This window comes from Melopsittacus undulatus, chromosome 7 (genome assembly GCF_012275295.1).
Source record: "Melopsittacus undulatus isolate bMelUnd1 chromosome 7, bMelUnd1.mat.Z, whole genome shotgun sequence".
In the NCBI taxonomy this organism is placed as follows: Eukaryota; Metazoa; Chordata; class Aves; order Psittaciformes; family Psittaculidae; genus Melopsittacus; species Melopsittacus undulatus.
Window position 1 is genome coordinate 69713073 of NC_047533.1, and position 23119 is coordinate 69736191.

The following is a 23119-nucleotide window of genomic DNA, read 5'->3' on the forward strand; positions in this document are numbered from 1 at the left end:
AGAATCATATTAAAGAATTAGGTGAAACAGGTTCATTGTAGTTATTCTTATAATTATGCTACTGAGATATAACTGTGTGCTAAGCTTCAGACAGAATTCTATAAAAATCCTACCTTTATAACATCATGCTATATTGTCACACAGAGGATCTATAATTAAAATATTCATTTAATGAGATTAGTCTCTAAACTACACATAATGGTTTGAAGGAAGAAAATACAAGGTGTTATGAATAAGGGTAAATAACACTGTATTTTCCTCTGCATCAGCCCCAGGTACCTGCAACTGTCCTCCAAGGCATTACTTTGCATTCCCTCAAACCACTATCAAAAGGCTGTTAAAGTGAGCGGGAACAGTTGTTAATGCAAGACTTTGAGCAAGTGGAGGTGAAATGAGTCACTGAAACATCGGAGACCAAATTAGAGCTAACTGCAGCTCCTATAGTACTCTAAGTCACAATTTACAGCTACATTGCTACTAGCGGTGGATAGAAATATCTTCTCTCCATGGAGAGAACACCAAGTATGCCAAAGCAGAGGGAATTACTGCAGTGCAGCAGACCGTAGGTATCAGCCCAGCTGAGATCCTTGGCTTTCCACGAACAGCAGCACAAACCATTGGCTGCGCCCTGCTGCAGGCCCTGCCCTGTGCAAGCCTGAGCTAAGCTGCCTTGATGTAAATGCCGAAGAATCTCATATGCAGCATAACATAAAAGCTGCATTTTCAACCCTGCGCTGCTTGGACAGCCACTACCATCACATGGTGCTTTCGTGTTTGCACTATCAGTTCATCACCCTGGCAATACTGGCATCTTTATCAAACATGCACAGCCACCTGTACTTAGAAACTAAGCACTAGGTACTTTTGATGCAATTCTAACTACTTTATGTTTGAATCTCTTTAAAGTCGACAGTGCCCCTGTGCTCTTCAGAAGCCAGTGAAACTCTAATTGATTCAGGACTGTATTTTGGGGGCAACTTTTCGCATACACACTGTTAATGGTGACTTAGGCATTATACTTCCAACATATAGCAAGCCTCATTATTTCAATAGTTTCCCACAAATCCTCTTTTCCATTCTCCACATTTTATATTTACTATCATCTCTGCCTTGTGTGTATCTATAATGTTATTCTTTTGACACTGAAATCAAGTCTTTTCTGTGAACCAGAGATAACACAAACCTAACACAGTTTTTTTAAAGCCCCTTGTTTTAAAACACAATGTTACTGAAGCATGTGTAACATCACAGTATAATACACAGAGGTGAAAAATGAAAACAAAAGCAGTATCTGTGAAGTTACACAATTTTATTAAAAAAATTCTTTTTTAAGAAATTAAATTAAAATAAGTGTATGACAGAAAAGTTAAAAAACACTGGCATCTGAACAGAATAAAAATGCAAATGGTGACATGAAAAAAGGCAAACCCAGAACATAAATGTATGCTAAACGTACATTAAATAAGAGTTACAAAGCACAGACTTACACATTTTTATTCTACTACTATTATTACTGGAACTCGTATCTTAGTTAATAAGCGGTAACTTTATATTCTTCATCCCAAAACATCATGGCAAATGGTGTTTTGGGAAATGAGAAGTCAAAAATGAAGTCTGAAACATGTCAGAAGTAACACAGAGGAGCACAAAAGTAATTTCTTTTAAACTAGGAAAAACAGTACTTTCTCCTACGATTCATTAGGAGTTTCTGTGTTTAATGACCTAAAAAAATACATTCACAGAACTCATGTTATGGCTTCTCCAAACGTTTCAAAGCTTAAAATCATACCTTTCACATCCTCATCTTCAATGGTTGTATTGGAACTCTCTGTTGACTCCTGTTGAGAAGTAAATATCAGTGGAATGTATAAAACAAGCCAAGCCTCACTTGCGTGCCCTTGAAAATTACAGTTAGTTACACGTATCATGCAAAGCCTTAAAGCAGGGTGGGATGTAATTCACAAACAAATGGTCACACAATGATTAAAGACATTTCCAGCTGAAACCGATGTCAAACACTGCCAGTCTCTACAGTAGGGAACATAAATACATTTCCTGCTGTTTAATACATTTACTTCACAGGAATGAAAGTCTGTATGAAATGTTACATGAATTACCTCAGCCAAGAAGGAGTGCTTGCCATTTAAGCTTAGTGATTAAACCAACTGTGTAAAGTAAGCCATTCCATTCTACCTTTTAAACATGCAGACTTCTGCATGCCATGATTTACAACTGTTTTTCTGCTCATATGACTCAGCAACACATATTAAAGTCTCCCAGTGATTTTAAGGATATCAGACCAGATTCTGTCATTTTCATACTGGTTCTGTGATTAGAAATTTTTTAAGGAGATGGAGAATTGATAACTACATGATAACAACTTTGACAATCTAAGGTATCTTTGCAGTAGTATTATTGAGACACCAGTCATGCAGAGGAATGACTCATTATGGGACAGCTTGTACTTAAGCCACCAGACTGTTTAAAAGGCAAGGATACTGTAACTCAATCTTTCACAGATTACCAGAAACATGAAATACTACAGGCAAATCCAGCAGGGCACTGTCAAATCTAACAGGTAACTGGGTTCAGAAATTTGGAGAGCTTATAAACTGAGGGCTTTTATATTTGTATTTTCTTGAAAAGCAGAATAAATTTCTTCTTCTTATTTTATCAGTTCACAGCTCAACAGCAAAAAGCATTATCTGGTCCATTTTTATTTGAGAGATAGAAGACAGGAGCAGTATTGTATGTAATTTTTGAAAGGATTTGACAATTAAGTAATAAAAGGTAAATCTGACAGTGCCCTTTATTTACTGTGTCCTCACAAGGCTGAGCTGAAGGAATGTTCAAAACGATTAACGCATTACTCAGACCTTTAAAAAACAAAACGTATGTGCATCCACAAATAAAACTACATCAATTAATGCACACACAAAGAAAACTGAACAGGTTGCCATGCTTTTCCTGAACTGGCTGGTGTTAGACGCTTCGCTCTGCACAGTGTATCATGCTCTATAAGTACTTAGAAGTAGACAAAAACCCCACACAGATACAAGTTGTAAACACCATGCACAAGCTCACATGGCATATGTAGCCTCTAATACTGAAGCATCCACTCCAGTTGCCATACTACAATGATAAATCTTTAAAATTTAGGAGTAACTCTCTGTATTAAGTGGTTTGCTTATTTTCTGTGACCTCTTGGGACTCTGAGTATCTTAATTGCTACGATTGTACAATTAAGTCAGGTAGATGTAGTCATGCCAATATTTTATCTGGGTTTTCTGGTCTTCAGTGGACTTCAGTGGTAAAGGTCAGACTCGTGTTCAAACACAGGCTGTCCTGGGTCTGTGAGTTTAAACATGGGGAGCTGAAGAAGGAGTAACATGAAAACAAAAGCTTGCGTGTTCGACAGATGTGAAGTACATAGGGGAAGGGGATACACAAGCACAACACACACCATCGGCACTTCCATGCTTGAGAAATGTCTGCATGCGTTACTCTTTCACTCAGATTCAATCCTTCTCGTATGAAATAATCACAAATAGTTAGGACTAGTTAATGAAATGTCAATTCCTTAAGTCAACACTGTAAACAGTGATTTTTTTGTTGAAGAGTACATTCTTTCCAGGAAACCTAGGAACATGTGCTATATGGAAATGATGGTATTTCCTGGCCCTTTTCAAGTCCATGCATGCAAAAAACAAAACAAAACATGTTTTAGGAATAAGCTGCCAAACTAAATGTCACAATACACAAGAAAAAGAAGAGTGTGAAGGAAACGTATAAAAATCAAAAGAACTCTTTGTCACTTGAAATGTTAAAATGTTTTTGGAACTACTCAGTGATGTTACCGAAGAAAACCAAAGTCCTGTGTGAAAGACACATCACAACATGGGTGTACAAGCATGCTGAGAAACAGCAGATGGGATAAACTGAAATGACATCTTTAGCTAAGGTGACAAGTGCACATATAGAACTCATCTGTATGATCTCACCACACTCTGAGAAGAGCGTTCTTTTGGTTTTACTTAGGCTGCAGCATTTTTGGCTGAAATGGGAGAGTTAGGTGCTCCCTGAGCCCAGCTGCACAGGCTACTGCACGTTGCCAACTGCTACTGACTCCCCAAGAGCTTCAGAAGCTCAGCAATCAGCAGGACGCACGAAGCAGATGAACACGGATCAGAACAGGCTCAAGAGACAACACATGTAACAAATGCAGGAATGAGATTTTCCTTGATAAACTCCTGGAACAGCCCTATTTTCCTGTGGAACAGTGAGTGAAATGTGAGGTGTGGAAAAGCAAGATGGAGTTGATTCTTTCTGAATACCTTATTTCCATCAGGGTTGTGGATTACTGTAGTTTGGGGCTCCTAAGCAAGAACAAAATAAAGAGAAAAAGAGTACCCATTGGTAAATACATCCTTGTTAGTGCGAGGGAGTGCAAGAGCCAGCTCACAATGCTGAATACTGACAAGAGCTAAAGCAAATGTTAATTGTCGCCAGATGGTGAAACTGGATGTCTCAAAAAGTTTTCCTCAACAGCAAGCCAGCAAAAAAAGACCATCTTGCCTAATGCAGCAGCATGCAGAGACCTTATTCATGACCAATGTATACAGGGCTTTGAAGTTCTGGAGATCGGCAGAGGCTCTTTGCACAAGGGCATACTAAATTCTTTACACATTTTCCTCTTCAAGCCAGGCAAGGCAAGGCCAGAAATGACCCCTTTTCTTGAAGCAAGTGATCAAACAAAAATACAGATGAATCAATACGGATTAAGGATGAGTTGACTACCTCCATGTTTTGGAAGATGGAGATTAATACCAGTTGCTGCCCCAGCAGAGCAGCATGAAAATACGTAAGAGAGATCTTTGCATCATTATAAAGTGTTCCCAAATCCTTTTCTCTTAAACAAAAGAAAAAAGAAGAAAAAAAGATGAAATAATCTTTGAAATGGCAGTTAAAGAGCATACTTTCAGCATGGTTATTGTGTGTGGCTATGTCTGGGAACAGACTGCCTTAGACTCAGGCATGAAACCTGTTAACTGGTCCTTAGGACTTGCTTAGCAACGCCAGTTGTGCAAAAAAAAATCAGGAGGAAAAATCTCTCCCCAAGGCCATGAATGACCCACCTTTTCAAAGCTATATATGGAGACACACAGGAAACACCACCTCACAAGTGTTACTTATTGGCATTCATATTTGTGGGTCCTGTGAAGCGCATACGCCTAAGAAATGGGAGGTACTAATAAAAGCAAGACTGCAACGGAAGCATTAATGAACAGCACTCCATTAGTAACATATTCCTAACGGAGCTTATTAATGACTTATGTCTCCTGCAGTTTTAAATGTAAGAGAAACAAGCAAAAAATGTTTAGCACTAGATGCCTCTTGATCCCAGTGAAGACTTGCAAAGTCCTGCTGTGTTTTAGGAAATGTGAAATGAAAATCTGAATAAGGTCTATTTTATGGTAGCCTAACAATAATCCTGTTAGCTTTCCTTGGTACTCACACTAATACAAAGCAGAGTAAAATAATAGATTTTTTTTTGGTGCAATAGGTTAGCATTAAAAAGATGGAAACAGTCATCAGGCAAAGAACTAAGAGCAACACAAAGCGCATTCTACTCGCTTTCTGGAACAGCATGCAAAAAATCAGGTACAGTTACAAATGCTGTGACTGTACCACATCCAACTTCCATGTAACATTTTCTATCAATAAACACACTCGAATGGACTTCCTCACAAAACAAAAGAAAGCATAATTTAAACAGAAAGTTGTTCCAAAACCTGTTTTTAGAAAGCAAACAAGAGTAAATGCATGGAAAAGCGAAAAAGAAAGAAGAACAAACAGAAGACAGTCAAAAACTTCAAGATAGCATGAGAAGGAAGATTCCAGGTATACCAGCGCCGGAGTAGGAATATTTTCCTTAGGGCTGGTTACCACGTTCGTTTTGTTGTTTATCTGTAGGTATGCAGAAAATAGAAACAGGCCTTAGAACTCACAGTAGGCATCTATATCTCACTGTATAGAACATCTATATACAAATATAGATTCCTATAAACAGATATAGATATGGAAATAAAGAATAACAGAAAGATGAATTTATGAACTTGAAAGAGTGCTAACAATAGATCCTATAGCTAGCTGCAGCTCCTCCAAACATGCTAGCTACAGGTTTTCAGGTGCACTATAGCAAGGTCTATAGAAGATGACTTCAGCTGCGACACTTAAAAGAGCCTTTTAAGTAGCAGCTAAGCATATGTAAGAAGAATAAAGAATTAATAGGGGTTTGAAGAAAGTCCTCAATAGCCATTGTGATTTCTTGACATGCAACAGTATTAAATAAATTGCACCCAGTTGTTCTTTATTTCTGATTAGCTATCACCTATTTCATTACCCATAGCTCTTCAGGTATCTATAGATTTGTCCTGTGGGCTTCTGGGAACAGATCTGAATAAATACATCTGATTCCAGACATGCACAATACAACTAAAGCTACAAAGAGACTGGTGCCCCTTTAGCTTTTTTTGTGTTATTTTAGAGAAAAGTAATGGGTGGCTGTGATTATCTGCAGTCTCAAGAATCCTGCAGTAATGGTGTATCAGCTGTTCAATTTTGGTCCTATAACCTATAGTCACATTATAGTATCTGCATTCTTACTCCACAAATCAATACATATCTGCTTAAGCTTACATGTAGGTCATCGTCTTAATTCTTAAGCTTAGCATAGTATTACAGCTTTACTTATACAAAATTTTAATCCAAATTAAACTATTCAGCAATAGGTTTAAATGTATCTGATTCTTTAAATCCACTTTTAAGAGTCAGCTTTCATAAACAGCATGGCATGAAAAGAACTAGTCACAGATTAGTGACAAATGTGTCAAACAAAGGAAAAATACCCAAAATTGTTCCGTTCATAGATTTTTTTGTAAAAAATGTAATTAATCTCTTCATTTAAAGAAACAAACCCTAGAAATTTTAAGGTCAAATTTGGCTATTTTTTTCTTCTAAAATAAAAGCCTTTCTAAACTAATTTAAAAATGGCAATAAGTCGCATAGATGAAAAAGCATAAAGAAAGAGGAAGTCCCCAAGCAGGGACCAAACTCAGCTGTCCATGAAACATCTGACTTTTGATTTAATCCTCCCGGTGACTGTAGTTTTAGCTGAAGTAAACAGCTTCTCATCATCTAAGTTTGTTCTGCACTGAGGGCTTTGCTAAACTGGAGCCTTCAGAAGTTAGCACCACTGAACTTCATGTCCTCAGCAGATTTGGGGGATTATTCTACCTTGGTAAAGGTGTGGCAGCTGACTTGTCCATTACAGGAATTAAGTCTGCAACTGAACAGAATCTTACTTAGGATATGTTGAGATCAGGACATGTCAGGGTTTGCATTAATTAATCACAGACTGCCAATATCCTTATCTTAACCAGCATTTAACTGGCTTTGAAGAGTATAAAGCAGTCTTGCTACTCAGTATCAGGGAACACTATTTTGAAACTAAATGTTATCTAGTAGTATTTGTGATAGGAACCATTTTCCCATACAGAATGAAAACATTTTTCTTTGACTTGAAATCAAAGTTCATGGTGCTTTATAACAGGAAGATGAGAAGTATTTAACAATGGTCTTTCTACAGAAATTGTCATTAAGAGAAAATATGAGTCATCACTGAGTTCCAAGTGTTTAGTTTAAACCCCACCTTGGCCTAGTTATTGTCAAATAGATTTATCTATTCACAATTAGAGCCATAGGTTGCAAGGGTGTCTGAACCAAGACAGGGACAGAATAAATACCTTTGTGCACAAAGTCATCTGTGGGCAGACAAGTTTTAGTAAGTATTTTATATATCAACTAACTTGCTTTGATATTTATGGGACTGTGAGATGGCAAAACCTGACCTCCTTACTCAGGAAAACAAGCTTCAACCACTTCAACGAACTAGTTCTACAGGAGAATTGTGCAGTAGTGGAGAACACATACAGTGCTGCTGAACAGCACACTAAATCTTCCAAAACGAAGGGGAAAACCACATATCAAGCTGTATAACTACAAGTTCCTACTTTTATGAGAGTGCGGTCATCAAGAGACCATGACTAAAAAGGCCCTAACAAAAGGAAGAGACACAAAGCAAAAACATGAGGCAGGAAGTGAAGATTTCACCAGATTTCATACAGTCCTTTTTAGTAGTGGCTTAATACAAAAAACGGGAGTGATATGACAGACAAATGCCTGTTGTTGAATACACCATGGAAGCAGGTTAATCAAATTTCAATTCCAATTTTGCCTGAGTAAGGAGAGCAGGCTTAGGTCCATATTCCCTTGGTGAAAGTCCTATAAAAAAACCTGGTACCTATTACAGCTACTGCTGAAAACTGCAGGAAATATATTCAAGCCTTCTCAGTTAGATACTGAGAATACAGTATTCATTTGTAAAAGCAGAAAGAGATAATGTGATTCAAAATACAGTTATTTCTTCTGAGTAAATGGAACTTGGTAAAACACCTCAAAACTTCAGAGAGAATAAGTCTGTACACTTTCTCTCCCTCACAGAATGTACACACGAGCTTCTATAACTATATGAACACATGGGGTTATATTTGCATATATTTTTAACAGCAAAGGGAAATGATTCCAAAACAAGTAACATTTTCACATGAAACAGTTATTTTAAGGCTGAATTGTGCTTCATTCTACTTGTTGCTAGGAAGGAGAACATTTATACTAATGAATGGCTTGTGAAAAGCCACTCTCTTAGGTCTGAGAGTAGGACAAGACAGACACACACAAACCCTCCAAACAGCTGGGCATGACTGTCTTTACAAATATCATACAATGATAATGGTAGCGGTAATCAATACTGGTCTTTACCAATATCATATAATGTAAAAATATCTTAAGAAACAAAACCTGTATCTCGGGACTTAACCTTTCACATGGTACTTCTGTAACAAAACTTCACACCTGGAATATCAGAAACACCCTCACTGTACCTTTCTGGTGACCCTCACTTGGACACTGCTGCCAGTGATTCTCTGCCACTGAAAGTCTGTGTTCACTTGAAGAACAGATCTCTCTAACTACATGTCTGTGCAGACCTGACCAGCAGTTTTTGCTTTTCAAGGCAACTTGTAATCCGCAGGGACAGGTGTGGATGAGGGATATTTGCCTTCTCCCTACAGGCAGCAGGAACAGAAGCTGGCTGGGACATCAGCGTTGATCATCGCAAACATCTCACAAGTCAGATTCAAACCCATAATAAACAGAAATAGAGGAAGCCGCTGGGTCGTATCACAGAGGACAAATGAAACACAAAGCTGCAGAGTAGGCTGAGGAGGAAGACAAGTTACTGAGACTGTCAGCGACAGAGCCTGAACTGTGAAGGAACATAGCTCAGAAACTGTAGTATGGAAAGACTGGGAAATTGCTTTTCTTTTTACTCCTGAACATTTAGCATCTTGCTCTACAATGGCTCAATTAAAGTGGTACTAATTCACTGTGTAATGTGGTTTGTGTTATATTTTACTATATTAATATCATTAACTTTTAAAATAAGGAGGTTTTAAAAATTAATAGAAGGCTGTTACAAGGATACTATTTTGTTACTATTTTAACTGACTATAGACAGCTGCATTGGCCAATGTTACATCTACATTTTGTTTTCATATGTTAAAAAAAAAACCACCTGAAAACTGCAGAACAATTCACTGTGGATGGCATACAGCAACTGCAGGCTTAAAATTCACAAGGCTGTACTTTCAGGTCTTGCAGCTTCTCAAGGAATGTTAACAAAACTAAATGCAACTGTTTGATTTCTAGGTGTGAACGTTTCACAGGAGTTAAAAATGCTGTCGATAAAGATCCTCACCATCATCTGAACACTCGAACTGGACTTCCTTTTCTGAATTGACCAGTCAGAGAGAAAGGAAAAGAAGAAAATGTGACCGGTTGGATTTGAAGTTTCAATGCATGGAGTACAGTATATTTGTTTTGGCTTTTTTTTCTTTTACAAAGACAGCTTAGGCCGTAGGGGTGGAAAATGCTATGGAGTACATAGTATCTCAGTAACAGAAATGACAAAAGACTTCGCCAGATGCAAATTTACTCCCTTTGCTTCACCTTACCATGCAGACAAACAGCAGACATATAATATATGCTGAAAACCAAAATATCAAGTTCCAACAAGTGTAATTTAGGCAAAACTTTGGCAACAGTTGTTTCCACATATATATAAGCTATAACAAATACCATTGTAGACCTGTAGGAGGAATGATATTTGAAAAGGAAAAGCTGGTCAGATGGAGTACATAAATCTTACATATTCCATAACAAAACAGGTTAAGGGTTTTTCATATGAATGAGAGAACAGTACTGAATGTATGCTTCTCCATATAACTAGGTTATCCACTACTTGGCAGTGAGAAGCATTGAAATGGTAGTGTATTAACTTAATTTTAAATCAGTCTCATGATTATTTTTTTTACTAGGAGAAGTGTGCATATGTGGGAGAACAGGAAAATATATACTATGAATATGGTATTTAGTTATACAATATTTTGTTAAAATAAAAAGATCAAATAGGAAATTAAAACTCAGGCCAAAGACACACTTCTGAGCAAGCACACAATGCACAGAAGAGTATCTTTTGTATCATCTAATGAAAGTTTGAGGCATTTATTTTAATCTTCAGGATCTTCTGCAAAAATAAATACTTTTAATTGCTGATAGCTTTTTGTAAAGGCTGTTTTTCAACGTAATTATCCAGAATGTTCATTTGTGAAGCATCTCTCCTCCTGCAGGATCTGGTGATATGAGAATAGAAGCTCTAAATCATGTATGAAAGCTGCCAAAACATTCCCTTCTTAGCAAGGCCTGTCAGTCAGAATGAGCTGATTTGTTGATATAGTAAAACCCTTCAAGTTCTGCCAAATACGGCAAGAACATCTGGCAGGAAACACCTTACATGGAGCCAAGCCTACCAGTAAACGTTTGGTCTTCCATGAATCTAATGAAAAGTCAAAAGAGAAACAAGGAGGCAAACAAGGATACATAAAGGCTTACATGCCCACCACCAAACCCCTATTTCTGGTTATAAGCTAATTAGTAACATTGAGTCATGTCCCGGGTTCTTCTCCCCATCCCTCTGGGAGCAGGGGGAGGAAGCGAGGTGGGGGAGTGAGCAAGCTGCTGTGTGGTTCTGGGTTGCCGGCTGGGTTTAAACCACGACAAGTCGGTAAGTGCAAAATCATCCTTCATTAAAATAGCAAGAAGAGCATTTTTGCCAGCAGTTTTCTATTTTCCACTTATTAAAATGCTTGGTTTTCAATTACTTCATTTTATTTATTAGCTTTACCTTCTAATTTTAATCACTTTAATACAGTAAGAATCACTTATTAACAGATTTGATAAGAGAAATAACAATGAACAATTCTAAAAACTGTCAGTAATTACATATAGGTGGTGACTAACAAAATAGATTTTATATCACATGTTTAACCTACCTTAACTCCATCTGGCTTTTTCAGTAAACTCTTGGCTGCTGTAAAACGAGATAATTAAGTTCAGTGTGAGGTGGTTACCACTGAGGTCAACCAGCTGTGCAGCAAACCCCCATTGCCTCCCAGCTGCAGATATACTCTCAGCTTTATTTCCTCCTTTTGTTGCTCTGAGTGTAGGAAGGAATATATTCTAGAAACTACGAATACTTCAGATATTGTACAACTCTTTTTCCACTGATTAAAGCTGTAGGTTAACTGTAATTATTGAAGCAGAGACCTTCTTGGATGGCATAGAGGACATGGAAGCAGCATGGGTGAAAAAGAAGCGGCTTTGGATACGTTCATTTTTTCAGCTGCAATGTGTTCACAGTTGTTGATGGAGACTGTTTGATATGACTGCGAAAATTACTGTTCTGATGGCAGGGACTTAGGCCTAGTGTTTGTAGAGCACACTGGTGTCTTAATGGTATTATTTGTATGACAGTGATATAAAAGTAACCAATATCAGATCAACCTGAAGAGCACAGTGAGGTACAATACTCTCCATTCCACCTAATGAAAAATAAGTTGTGTTTTAAATAAGCATCTCTGAGCAATGGTTCATTGGGGGTTTCCCACCTTGACAGCACAGTCACCATGCGCAAAAGGCTAGGAAAGCTGAGGGCAAGAAAGGAAGAACAATTTGCTAGCAAAGTGCTGTTCCAGAGGAGCACTTCCTAGGAGCTACTAAGAACAAATGGCAGGCTTTGCTTCAACTTCTACTGAAGAAAACCTACTATTTCCCAAATCATGTTGGACACTGATCAAATTTCTCCAAAGCAGTGCAGACTGTTGGGCAAAATTTCACCTGCCTTAATGTTACCCATCTGTTAGGCTTTAAATTCCACCACTTAAAGCTGGCACCAAGAATGGGGCTGAATCACTCCAGATAACTAAATTTGGAGGGCTAATGTGCAGAGAAGCATATCACAGCTCTGAACCTGAAAAGTTTACAGCAGAAATACAGCTGGGTGACCTACTAAATTCAAATACACCACTCACTGAAGTGCAGAGTTCTCAAAATTCACTGCCAAGTCTTGAAGAAGAATAAATTACAAAACAACCTTTTGGTTGTAGTGTTGTTTACAAACCCATCTTCCTATCAGAAAGTGTATCATGGCTTAGGGTGTAAGTTCTGTTCTATATACGCTGTTTTGTTCAGAAGCAGAAACCCTTTTTGAAAGGGAAATGCAACTAACAATCTGGCATAATCAAAGGGAGACAGTCCTCACATGAAGCTCCCGTCAGCATCTGCTCTTTAAAGCAACAAAAAAACCCCATCAAAACCAAATCAAAAGAACTGGACTTTGCAAGCCCAAGGTCACTCAAACTAGCTGAGGATACTGGAGTTATTGAGTATGTCGTTTAAACTTGATTTTTGTATTTCTGGCTTATTCTCTGTCTACGTCTGCATTAAGTGCTCATTTAGCTCTGGTCCAGAGTATAGAAAACGTGAGACCACCTCAAAAACTGTACAGAAATAACTAACATCCATTATTGTGTTGTTTACATTTAAAAAAGAATTGGAAAATGAAGCCAGATTAATGTTTCTCATTTCATTATTATATCAGCCCTCCAAATTAAGTTTTTATTATGCACCTCAGCCATTACAATTTCCACATGCCCCATGATTTACAACTAAAAGAAACATGCCTGTATTATGCAACAGGACCACTGGATATTCTTATTTACAGAAACATGTAAATCAAAATAAACAGGTTTACATGAATTTTTGAGATAGACACATCCTGTTGCAAAGTGTGCTTACAGGACCTGATGCCGCAGGGCCTTACATTTTACACTGGGTACATTCCATGAACTTCAGAAACTCATTTCAGAAAAGCAAAAGGAAGGAGCTATTTCTAAAACCTATGGCCAAAACACCCAGAATTTCATTACTTTCAAAAGCTGTTTTATGCTGCTGGCCCTTAGAAAAAGATGGGAAAACATAAATTCTTACTGGCTGCTGTTTGTAACAAATCGGGTTCTTTTGCTAAATCTGTACGTAAAAGTTTTGAATTCTTTTAATACTTAACAAACATTATGTGTTATATGTAAGCAATTAAATGAAAGCCAGTAAAATGAGGGCACCAAAAGCAAGAACTACAAGTATTGTGCTTATGGCATTGGAACTAAATGATCTTTAGATCCTTTGCAACCCTAACTATTCTATGGTTCTATGATTATGCAGTATTTTATGTCACAGGACAAATTCCATACATTTTGGCTTGGAATGTAGCTATAATAACATCTTTCTGCATCTTTCTTTAAGCATAGATACTGCATACAAATAAAATCTTTAAAGAATTTGCAGTAGCAAAGCAATTAGCATATTCTAAATTAAGCCCACAATGAAAGATTTCTTGCAACCACAAGCAATAGCTATAAAGAAAAACTAAGGCAGCACTAATAGGCCAGAAAGCAGATTAAAAAGAAATGTTGTTGTGACAACATGTAGAAAGTAAAGTGGCTCAGGACAAACAGCAATTTTGATTTAGAAAAGAGAAAAGATGTTCCTTTCACGTGCTGAGGGTCTTACCTCACAAGAAATATACATTCCACATAAAAGGAAGAAAGAAAAAGGAAAATAAAACACTTTTGTAGCCACATTGTTATGGACAAATGACCTTCAAAGGCAGGCTTTGCAATGAAATACAACAAACAACTTGAAAAAATAAAACATCTTCAAGGAATACTATGGATCATTATGGTGTAAAACAAAGATGGCAGATGAAAAATATCCAAACCAAAGCCAAAACCCCTGTCTGTTCCTCATGCTGAAATACTTCTTCAAATTTACTTCAGCTTTTTTTGGTTCAGGAAAGTTGAAACTAACCCTTACACTATAAACAGTGAAAGTTATGAAAAGTGATGAGAAATGATGTATTTGTTTGAAATTTAATAATAATTCATGTTTACAAGATATGCAGCCTACAGTATTCCCACCTTTCAAATGAATTAGCAGATACTGGCAATCCATTAGGCATTAATGTAACGTGATTTGCATAAATGTAGTCTTCTGTGTTACAGGTGTGTGTTAAACATAAGAACTTAACTAAGAAATTGTATTTTAAGTATTATGCAAATTGAACAATTTGCTCTTGCATTCATGATTATGTAAATTATTTTTGATGACTCAGTGCTTATTATTATCCAAATATTCCCAAAGCACTATCCTGCTTTTGTCCATATATTAACTTACATTACGCTCCAAGAGAGACCACAGAACAGGGGGATATGTAAAATTACTGGGTTTTGAATTTGGCCTTTTTTTCACTGTTCACTTCAAATCTCAGATGGCAAAATGAAAAATTCAACATAGTACTGAAATTTTGGCAATACTGTTATTGAGGACAATTGTACCTACAATAACAGCAAACTCATCATAGGTTTTGCTATTAAAATTTGTTTAGTATAAAGATCTAACTCTCCAGGGATACGACTACAAAGCTATTCCATAAAGAGGCAACACCTCTTGTTATTTCCAGCTATGCATTAGAAGGAAAAGGACTCATTTTACTACATTTCTTACACTTCTTACTTAGAAGAGCAATACAGAATGGATGTGTATTGAATTTTTTTAATGCACAATACAACAGAATCCTGGAATGACATTTCAAGTATATGAAAATAAGTAAATTTTTAACTGTTGTTTGGTGATACTTATGCATGTGGAACTGTATGCATAATTTTCCAGTTTTCTGCACCAAAACAAACAGGAAAACACTGTCTTTTGACAGATGACACTAAAAAAGCAAAGAGAAGAAACTCACATTTTACTGAAAAATTAAGACTGTCATCTACAAGGGATTCTATTAGGCCCAAATAGTTTAAATTCTCTTGCTTGCTTCTGCAAAGGAAACAACTTAAGACACCATGTTTAGATGCTCCTGAATAACAAATATCTTGCTGTGCTAATAAATCCTAATTAGAACTTGATCATCACAGACATCAAAACATGAAGACCATATTAATCTGGAGCTCAATGAACGTACCTGAGAAATTTCTGGTAGCCAGCATAGTTGTCAAAATGGCCCCCTGTGTAGACATACATTTGTTCAAATTAGCATCACACTTGTGTACAGTTCTGAATGTGAACACGACACAACAAAAAGGAAAACACACGAGTAAATTACATCAATTACTACATTAACCCTGGAAGAATAGCTTGTCTGTGCATTACCTATCATGCATGATGCCATGAGTGCATAAACTGTAATTTAGTCTGAATTACACACCTATCAGCAATTCTCACAATCTCAAATATTTACCTGTTGTGAGTATGTAATGCACAGACCATGAGTACTCACATGCACAGTCATTATCAGCAAAAGACATAGCTGAATATGAAATAAATTGTCACTAATGTATTTAGATACTTTTATGAGTAAGAAGAGGAGTTTACTTGTAATGTGCTAATTAGAAAAGTTTGCATCTGCAAAGTTACCCTGTCTGGTCTGATCAGGAGAAAACAAGGGACAACCTAAAAGAACAACCTTAAAGATTTTCCTTCAACAAAATATTTTTAAGGTGTTTGAACAAAGATGATTGATTGTCATTCTTCTGAATTTAACAGTATTATGCTATGTCCTGTTCACTTTCATTAAGAGCCAAAGGCTGATCATGTATCAAACAGTTCATTTAATACATAATACTCAAGAAAGAATTGCTTAGGGACCATTTGCTTTACACGTAGAACACAAGCCAACATCCTTTTATCTCTCCAAAATCAGCTATTAATCTTTGCAGAATTCATTCTTACCTTTAGTTTTCTTCTTGCATTGAATTTCTTCAAGCAATCTACAGTCTCTTGTCTGTGCATCATAGAGGCAACAGTAGAGCGTTGCTGAGAAGAAAAATAATTTTAATGCACCCAGCCACATCTCTAGCATTTTATTTACAAGATACATATTAAAACCCATATGGTCCTTTAAGTTCTACTCTGTCTGACTCCCCCTTTGTTCAGGTTTCTACACATTTGGGACATTTCCACATCTACAAAACCAAGGTCTCGTTTTACTCAACCATGTGTAAAGTCCACTTGAAAGAAACAGGGACTGAAACCCCACAAAATTAAAACAAGAAGAGAACTTTTCTTTAGCATTAGTAATATTAGGTAAGGTACAGAAAATAAAATACTTCAGAGAAAATTCAGCATCTGAATTATCTGAGTTTTCCCTGTACCTCAATGTCCTCTGCATCACAATTTTAACAGCAAGATAATGCAGCCTGCGGGAATGAGAAAGAGCTGGGAACCAGCTATGTGTCTTGCTGTGAATTTCAAAGTGTCAAACCAGCCTAACTGCAAAGTCAAACTGTAGAATGTACTGAGAACTGGAAAGCAGTTCTGGATTCAGTAATAGATAGGCAGCTTCTGCTACATGAAAACTGATCTTTTAAAAGTCCCTTAATTTTCTGCCTTTACATTTCATGCTTATCATAATATTTACAGGGAAATAAAGATGCAAGGCATTATCTAACTCAATATTACTTTCTTATACATTTTTTTCTCTGTAAATTTAAAACAAAGAATGCTCTAATTTTGGCAGTGAACTGCACCACAAAGTCAATGAAAAGAAGTTAATTTCTGCAAAATCTTATTCTAGGCTGAGACTTCAATAAAGGATACTATTGACTGTATCAGTATAACTACAATTTTACACTCCCCTAGTTACATAGCTGCACGAGTAAGAACAAATATTATCCTCTAAACATCTCACTATATGCCGAAGTATGTGTCTGCCAAATTATTCTGTTAAATCTGTGGAAACTCCTTACGCAGATCCATGGATGCTTCAGTGCTTCTGATGCTGTGATACGTTTTGCTGGGTTGATAGTAAGCATTTTATTGATAAGGTCTTTTGCTTCAGGAGTCACTGTATCCCATTCTGGTGAGGGAAACTGAAGAGAAAAAAGTATGTATGAGTATGTCATCTTGTACAACCTTTACACATTTTTACCTCAGGATTTTCACTGATACTATGCCAGCCCAGCAAGGTTTGTGTTACTAAAGCAGTACTTACTACATTGCATTAAATACTGAGTATACTCATAAGGGTAACCAACACAAGAATAATTTCAGAAATAGTTCTTATTTCACTTTCACTCTAGAAAAGTTATTTAGGGGTACAATTATAAAAAACTCAATAGACAGCATATGGTACATACATCGTAAGCACCAGCCTTGATTTGCTGGTAAAGCCTGTGCTGGTCTTCATCCCAGAATGGAGGATATCCCACCAGAAGGATATACAGAATGACACCTGCAGAGAATTCACAGTAGTATTAAGGGATGTCAAGAAACAAACCCTAGAAATTCATTTTGCACCCAAGAACCATGTAAACCAAATGGCTTAACAGTATTAACCCAGCTACTGAAAAATAGTGCCTATTCATACTGGAGCAAATAGTAAATGTAGGGTTCACAAGATAACCTCCTTGCAGAGTGAGGGGAATAATGAGTATCTGACACTACATCAGATCACGAACACTGAACACAAGTAGACAGCTGGAGAAATAATTTTCAGCAGTCACAGATGTTCTAGGAAAATGCACTTTTACCTCCGGTTTTACCATGGCTTGTACTGGTGTCTGCAATATTGTATTTTAACTAATCTCATGCAAAGAAACTTTGGGCACCTCAATTTATCTGTACCAATATACAGTCAACAGGAAATGAAAAAGTCCATTTGCTAGTCTTGCAGAGATGATTCACTGTGACTAAAGAAAAGTGCTTTCATAAACACATCCAAGTAAGCGTGGGTAGAAGTAAAATAAGGAAACCACCAATTGTTTTGGGCTAGGTAGCTGCCACTTGCCAGAACCTTAAAATATGCTATTTCAAGAACTGGATGATAAAGTAATTGCCTTGTAGTTAACAAAACACTTAGTTTCCCAGTTTAAAACTGCAGCAGTAGGATACTGGTCAGATCAGATTTCAGGCTGCTTGTTAACCAAAACTAAGCATGAATTGGTATGATTTTGAGCTATTTAGGTGTCAGGCACCAGCAGCTATTTCTTATTACTTTCTGAAAGTGTTTTGTGTAGCCACAGCCAAGAATGCCATGACAACACACCTCTGCAAATGACTTAAAGAAAATTAAGCTGGTAGAATAACAAAAAATACGGTGACCTCTTCTAAAAATTAACACTGAATTTTACTAAATACATACATATTTTCTGATGCAGAGTATCATGTATTCTGGACATCATTTCTCATCCTTAAGATACCCTAAGGCAGACAGAACATTGTCTATCAGAATAATTTCTTACCACATGCCCACATATCCACAGGTTTTCCATAAGGATCTTTCCGTAAAACCTCTGGAGAAAGGTATCCTGGAGTACCAGCAAAGCCTGTCAAAAGGCAAGGCAACTACACTCAAAAGCTGTAAGTGCTCTGCAAAAGTCAAGTGATTCTCTGCTCAGCCCACATACACAGGACATCATTTCCTAAGCCATTGACCACTAACAGCTTCACTGTGAACTTTTTATGGTGAATCATTTAGAAACAACAACAACGGGAATGCAAATGCAGACTTGGCACATCCTTTTCTGCCACTGTGTCTAGCAGAATTGAGGGGAGATTAAAAGCTGGCTGGTTACCCATCTACACCAACACTCCAGGTTCTACAGAGGTGTTAAGCATCTGGTGACAGTGCAAGAGAGGAAAGCTTCCAGAAAGACTACAAGGCAGTTGAAGAAATGTCTTTCATGACTCCTACATTACTGTAAGCTGTAGTGAGATGCAAACATATCTGGCTTAGGGTCAAAATTAGCCAAGTAGGAAGAGTGATCCATCTGGGTGATCCCCTTGGAGATACTAGCTGAAAGACAGACAATGTATACCATGCATGCCAAAGACTGCTACAGGTTTGAGGTTTTTTAATCACTAACTTAGGCTATTTTTAATGAGCCCCAAACTATAGAGATGAGGATTGTAAACAAGACTTTCTTGGGATTTCTGGGAGTCCATCAGCTGTCATCTGTGAACTGGTAAAACACACAGTGTACTTCCACTGACTAATTAATAAAATAGAGGGGCAGCTAAGCTACAGTCTTATGACTGTAAGGAGCATTTAAAGAGCCCTATTCAGTCTTAGAGGAGGGCATATCTCTGAGTAGACAACACAAAGGGCTAGATTTAAGAAATGCTTACATATTGAGAGACCTCTTTAGAATAAAAAAAGAAAAATAAAACCACTGTTCAAATGCCTTCACACACAAGTGGAAACTCAATTCCAGTTCCAGATGGTGGCAAAATACGTGGTCAGAGATGCTGAGAATTAGCTTTCACAAAAGCACAGCTGGCTATTACCTAGGATGAAGACCATCAGCTTGGGCTCAGCCTTCTTATAGCCCTCTGCTGTTCATATTTTTCACAGCTACTTCTAATCTTTTGACTGCAAAAACTCACTCCTGTGAAGTCATTCCGCTTCTGGAAACCTCCTTACAAAAGCTGACAAAAAGCATCTCCAGAGCAATGTAGCCTTTAAAATCTGCATGTTCTTCATTCTTTATTCATTACCAGCTCTGCTGCATTCTCGTAGGAGAAATGGAAAAACTAGGTATAGACTCCTTTGTAAATAATAAAAACTAAATAACCGAAACCATTAGAAGCCATCTCAGTATGTCTGCTCTTTCAAGCATCTTTGCCTAAAATAAATGCTTGAGAATTCTTGAAAGGTAAGTATTTGGTGCTTTTATGAAGGAACACATGTGATTTCTGAAATACCACAGTGGATTCCACAAAACATGGTGATAATGTATAAATTGTACAGCTACAGACAAAGCAAGCCTTTGCCCTTCAGTTGGCAACCAGTTTAGAGTGGGAGGGGGCAATGAAGGAACACATTCTGTCTATTCTACTGAGAACATAGCTAAAATATTTCCATGAAATATAAGCTTGGCTTTTCACAGTTTCCTGATACGAGAGCTATGAATTGTTAGAGCACTATCATACAGGAAACATACTTAAGCTCTTTCGAGAAACTGAAAACTGTATGTTCTAAATAGCTTTAAAGATAATATTTTGTATCTCTTCTTGGCTGTAGTGCTCTGCATTAATAATTTTATTTTTTATTTATTTATTTTTATTAATATTTTTGCTTATTTTAAAAGGGATGTAAAGTTGTCTCCATTTTCAAGCTTATTGTATCTCCATAAACATTACTATGCATCACTTGAAAATAAATATAGTACTTGGCTAACTTGATTTTCTGATGAAGATACAGGATGGGTTTAAATAGAAGTAATTGTTATGGTTTTAGTATATATTCTGAACTTGTTTAAAGCGGCAAACACAGAAGAGTACACAGAAATGATTTCAGGGAAAAACATACTGAAATTAACTGTTCTTTATCAGGTAATTCTGTAAGTGGTCAGAGGGATCCCAATACAACTGTGTATCTTACAGAAAACCACTGGTAACAGTAGCAATTACTTTAGCTGAAACAACTCACAAACCTGGAGAGTGTCACTGTACAGTGAGCAGAAAAGACTCCATCACCTTGTGCTCCTATCACCATATGACTTAAGTAAGTATCCAAAACTCCAAGACATATGCTGTGCTTTGCTGAATTCAGTGGCACACTGGTACATAGCGCATGGCACTCAACTTACAGTCTCAAAACCCTCTTACAGAAAGACTATATATATACTTAACATCATAAATGGTGAGCATGTCTCTGGAGTCAAACCTAGGCTGAAGGTTAACTATAATTCCACAACATCAGTTGATACATCTTAAACACACAGCAGAAGAGATTACTGCTCTAAGATCTGCCCTATGCTTGCATCATCCCCTTGCTAGACTTAACAGTCTTCTCAACACTTCTAATGCAAGGATTCCAAACTAAAATGGCATAATAAACCATGTTAGTTTAAACAATCTAAGTTGTACTTCTTTGTTAACATACCTCCCTTTCACTCAGGAATAAAAATTCAAATGAGACATCTGGTAAGAACATACAGAGAAGGTGGCAACAAGGAGCAAGAGCAAGCAGCTGAGAGTAAGTATAGAGCAGTAGCTTTCTCCTGCACAGCTGGATCCAAAAGACTAACTGTAGAAAACCTAAATTTCATGCAACCAAGAAATTCATTCCGTGGAGCTACTCAAATTACTTAAGTGGTGCACATGCTAGTTCTGGATGCAGGACTGGACTTAATTTGGGATGCAGCTAGGACTAAATCTAGCTACCAGTGAGTTAAGTGCAGTTCTTCCACCGACTTCAGCGAGGGACAGTGGGTCAGTGGAGCCCCCCTCTTTCCCAATACACCTGCTAATGGGGCAGGGTGTTTCAGCTAAACCCTGTGACACTTTCTACAGACAGCCAAGGAACAGGTTTGTTTTGTCAACAGGCAAAGCATAAATGTGTTCCCTTGTATCGGAACACACAGGGCTCTAGCCAGTTTCCTGCTGAGACGTAGTTATGGCTTAGGCGGAACAGTGACCATCACATCAGAGGACTACACCCAAAAGAAAAGGAAAGCAATAAAAAAACCCAAACAAAAAACAACTATGGGGGGGGGGGGGGGGGGGGAAGGAGGAGAGAAGACAGAAAAAGAAGGAAAAAAGAAAACCCTACTATTGCAAAGCTATAATTGGAATCAGAGCATGCTGTGAGTCACCAAGTGCTGCAGAATCCAGTGGAAAGCTGAAAAACCTTTCAGCAGGGAGCAGTAAAAAGTTCAAAATGCCAAGCACATCCAAGCTTTTTGCCTTGTTAAAGCAGTCATAAAGTTGAAAGAAGATACTCAGATCATTACAGAAAGGTTTTGCAGAGGACGTTTCAGAAAAGGTACAGAACCCCCTAGTCTTATCAAATACCAACAGTAATAAAAGAGCCACATCTGACTACTTACTCTATTTTCTGTTACCTCACTGCCAGCTTACCTCTTCCTTACATGCATATTTTGAAGACATTCTGTTCCATCTCCTTTCTCCCAAGTTCAACATGGCAGTAGCTACAAGTCTAAACCAAGCACTTCACAGGAACCAAAGGACCAAAATATCAAGTGCACTCTTTCACAGGGAACTGCAACCTTCTGTGAGTCATCTGCATGCACACAGAGGTATTCTCTATAGAAAATAACCCTGAAGTCAAGTTTATTCTGCTCATTTTTCTTGAGATACTTCCTGTTTACCTGATGCTTCTGTTATTATAATAAATCACTTGTGTTTTGTCCTATCTCTATCCCACTCCTGTTGTACTGGCCTATTTGCTAATGTGCAAGAGCAATCTCCTCTGTGTTTTGTGGATTACTGAAATCCATTTATGCAAAGGCTGGGATTTAAAACAACAGGCTAGTTTATAGATTTACCAACATATGTCCAGCAGTACTGCCTGTGTATCCTTGTGTAGCTATATTCTAGGTTTCCAACACTCAGTCTCTCACGAAATCCTTTGTGCTTTCATTCTAAGCTTTGACAGCAACCTCACAACTACTTGGTTCAATTTCAGATGATACTTTCTAGTTGCTCTGAGTGAGAGGACAGAGCTGCTATATTTTATTCTGTATTTTTCCCTCCTCGGGTTCACATCTGTGCTTCACATCTGTTCAGAGGGTGGTGT

The 23119-nt window shown here is 37.4% G+C and overlaps 1 protein-coding gene across 8 annotated transcripts in view; it reads right to left on the minus strand.

Annotated features, from left to right (window-relative positions):
• CAMK2D (calcium/calmodulin dependent protein kinase II delta) overlaps window positions 1-23119 on the minus strand; it is a 149560-nt gene that overhangs the window by 19304 nt on the left and 107137 nt on the right. For 4 of the 8 annotated variants that reach the window (XM_034065019.1, XM_031051176.2, XM_031051175.2 and 1 more), the window contains 7 exons: window positions 18819-18902; window positions 17715-17809; window positions 17325-17447; window positions 16309-16392; window positions 15542-15584; window positions 11511-11548; window positions 1790-1838 (listed from right to left, as the gene is read on the minus strand). In XM_034065019.1, the coding sequence (XP_033920910.1) occupies window positions 1790-1838; window positions 11511-11548; window positions 15542-15584; window positions 16309-16392; window positions 17325-17447; window positions 17715-17809; window positions 18819-18902 (516 nt within the window). Of the gene's footprint in view, window positions 1-1789; window positions 1839-4334; window positions 4377-5907; window positions 5968-11510; window positions 11549-15541; window positions 15585-16308; window positions 16393-17324; window positions 17448-17714; window positions 17810-18818; window positions 18903-23119 lie in introns of all 8 variants that reach the window. The other 4 variants (XM_013129595.3, XM_005151498.3, XM_031051179.2 and 1 more) reach the window with 3 other exon arrangements.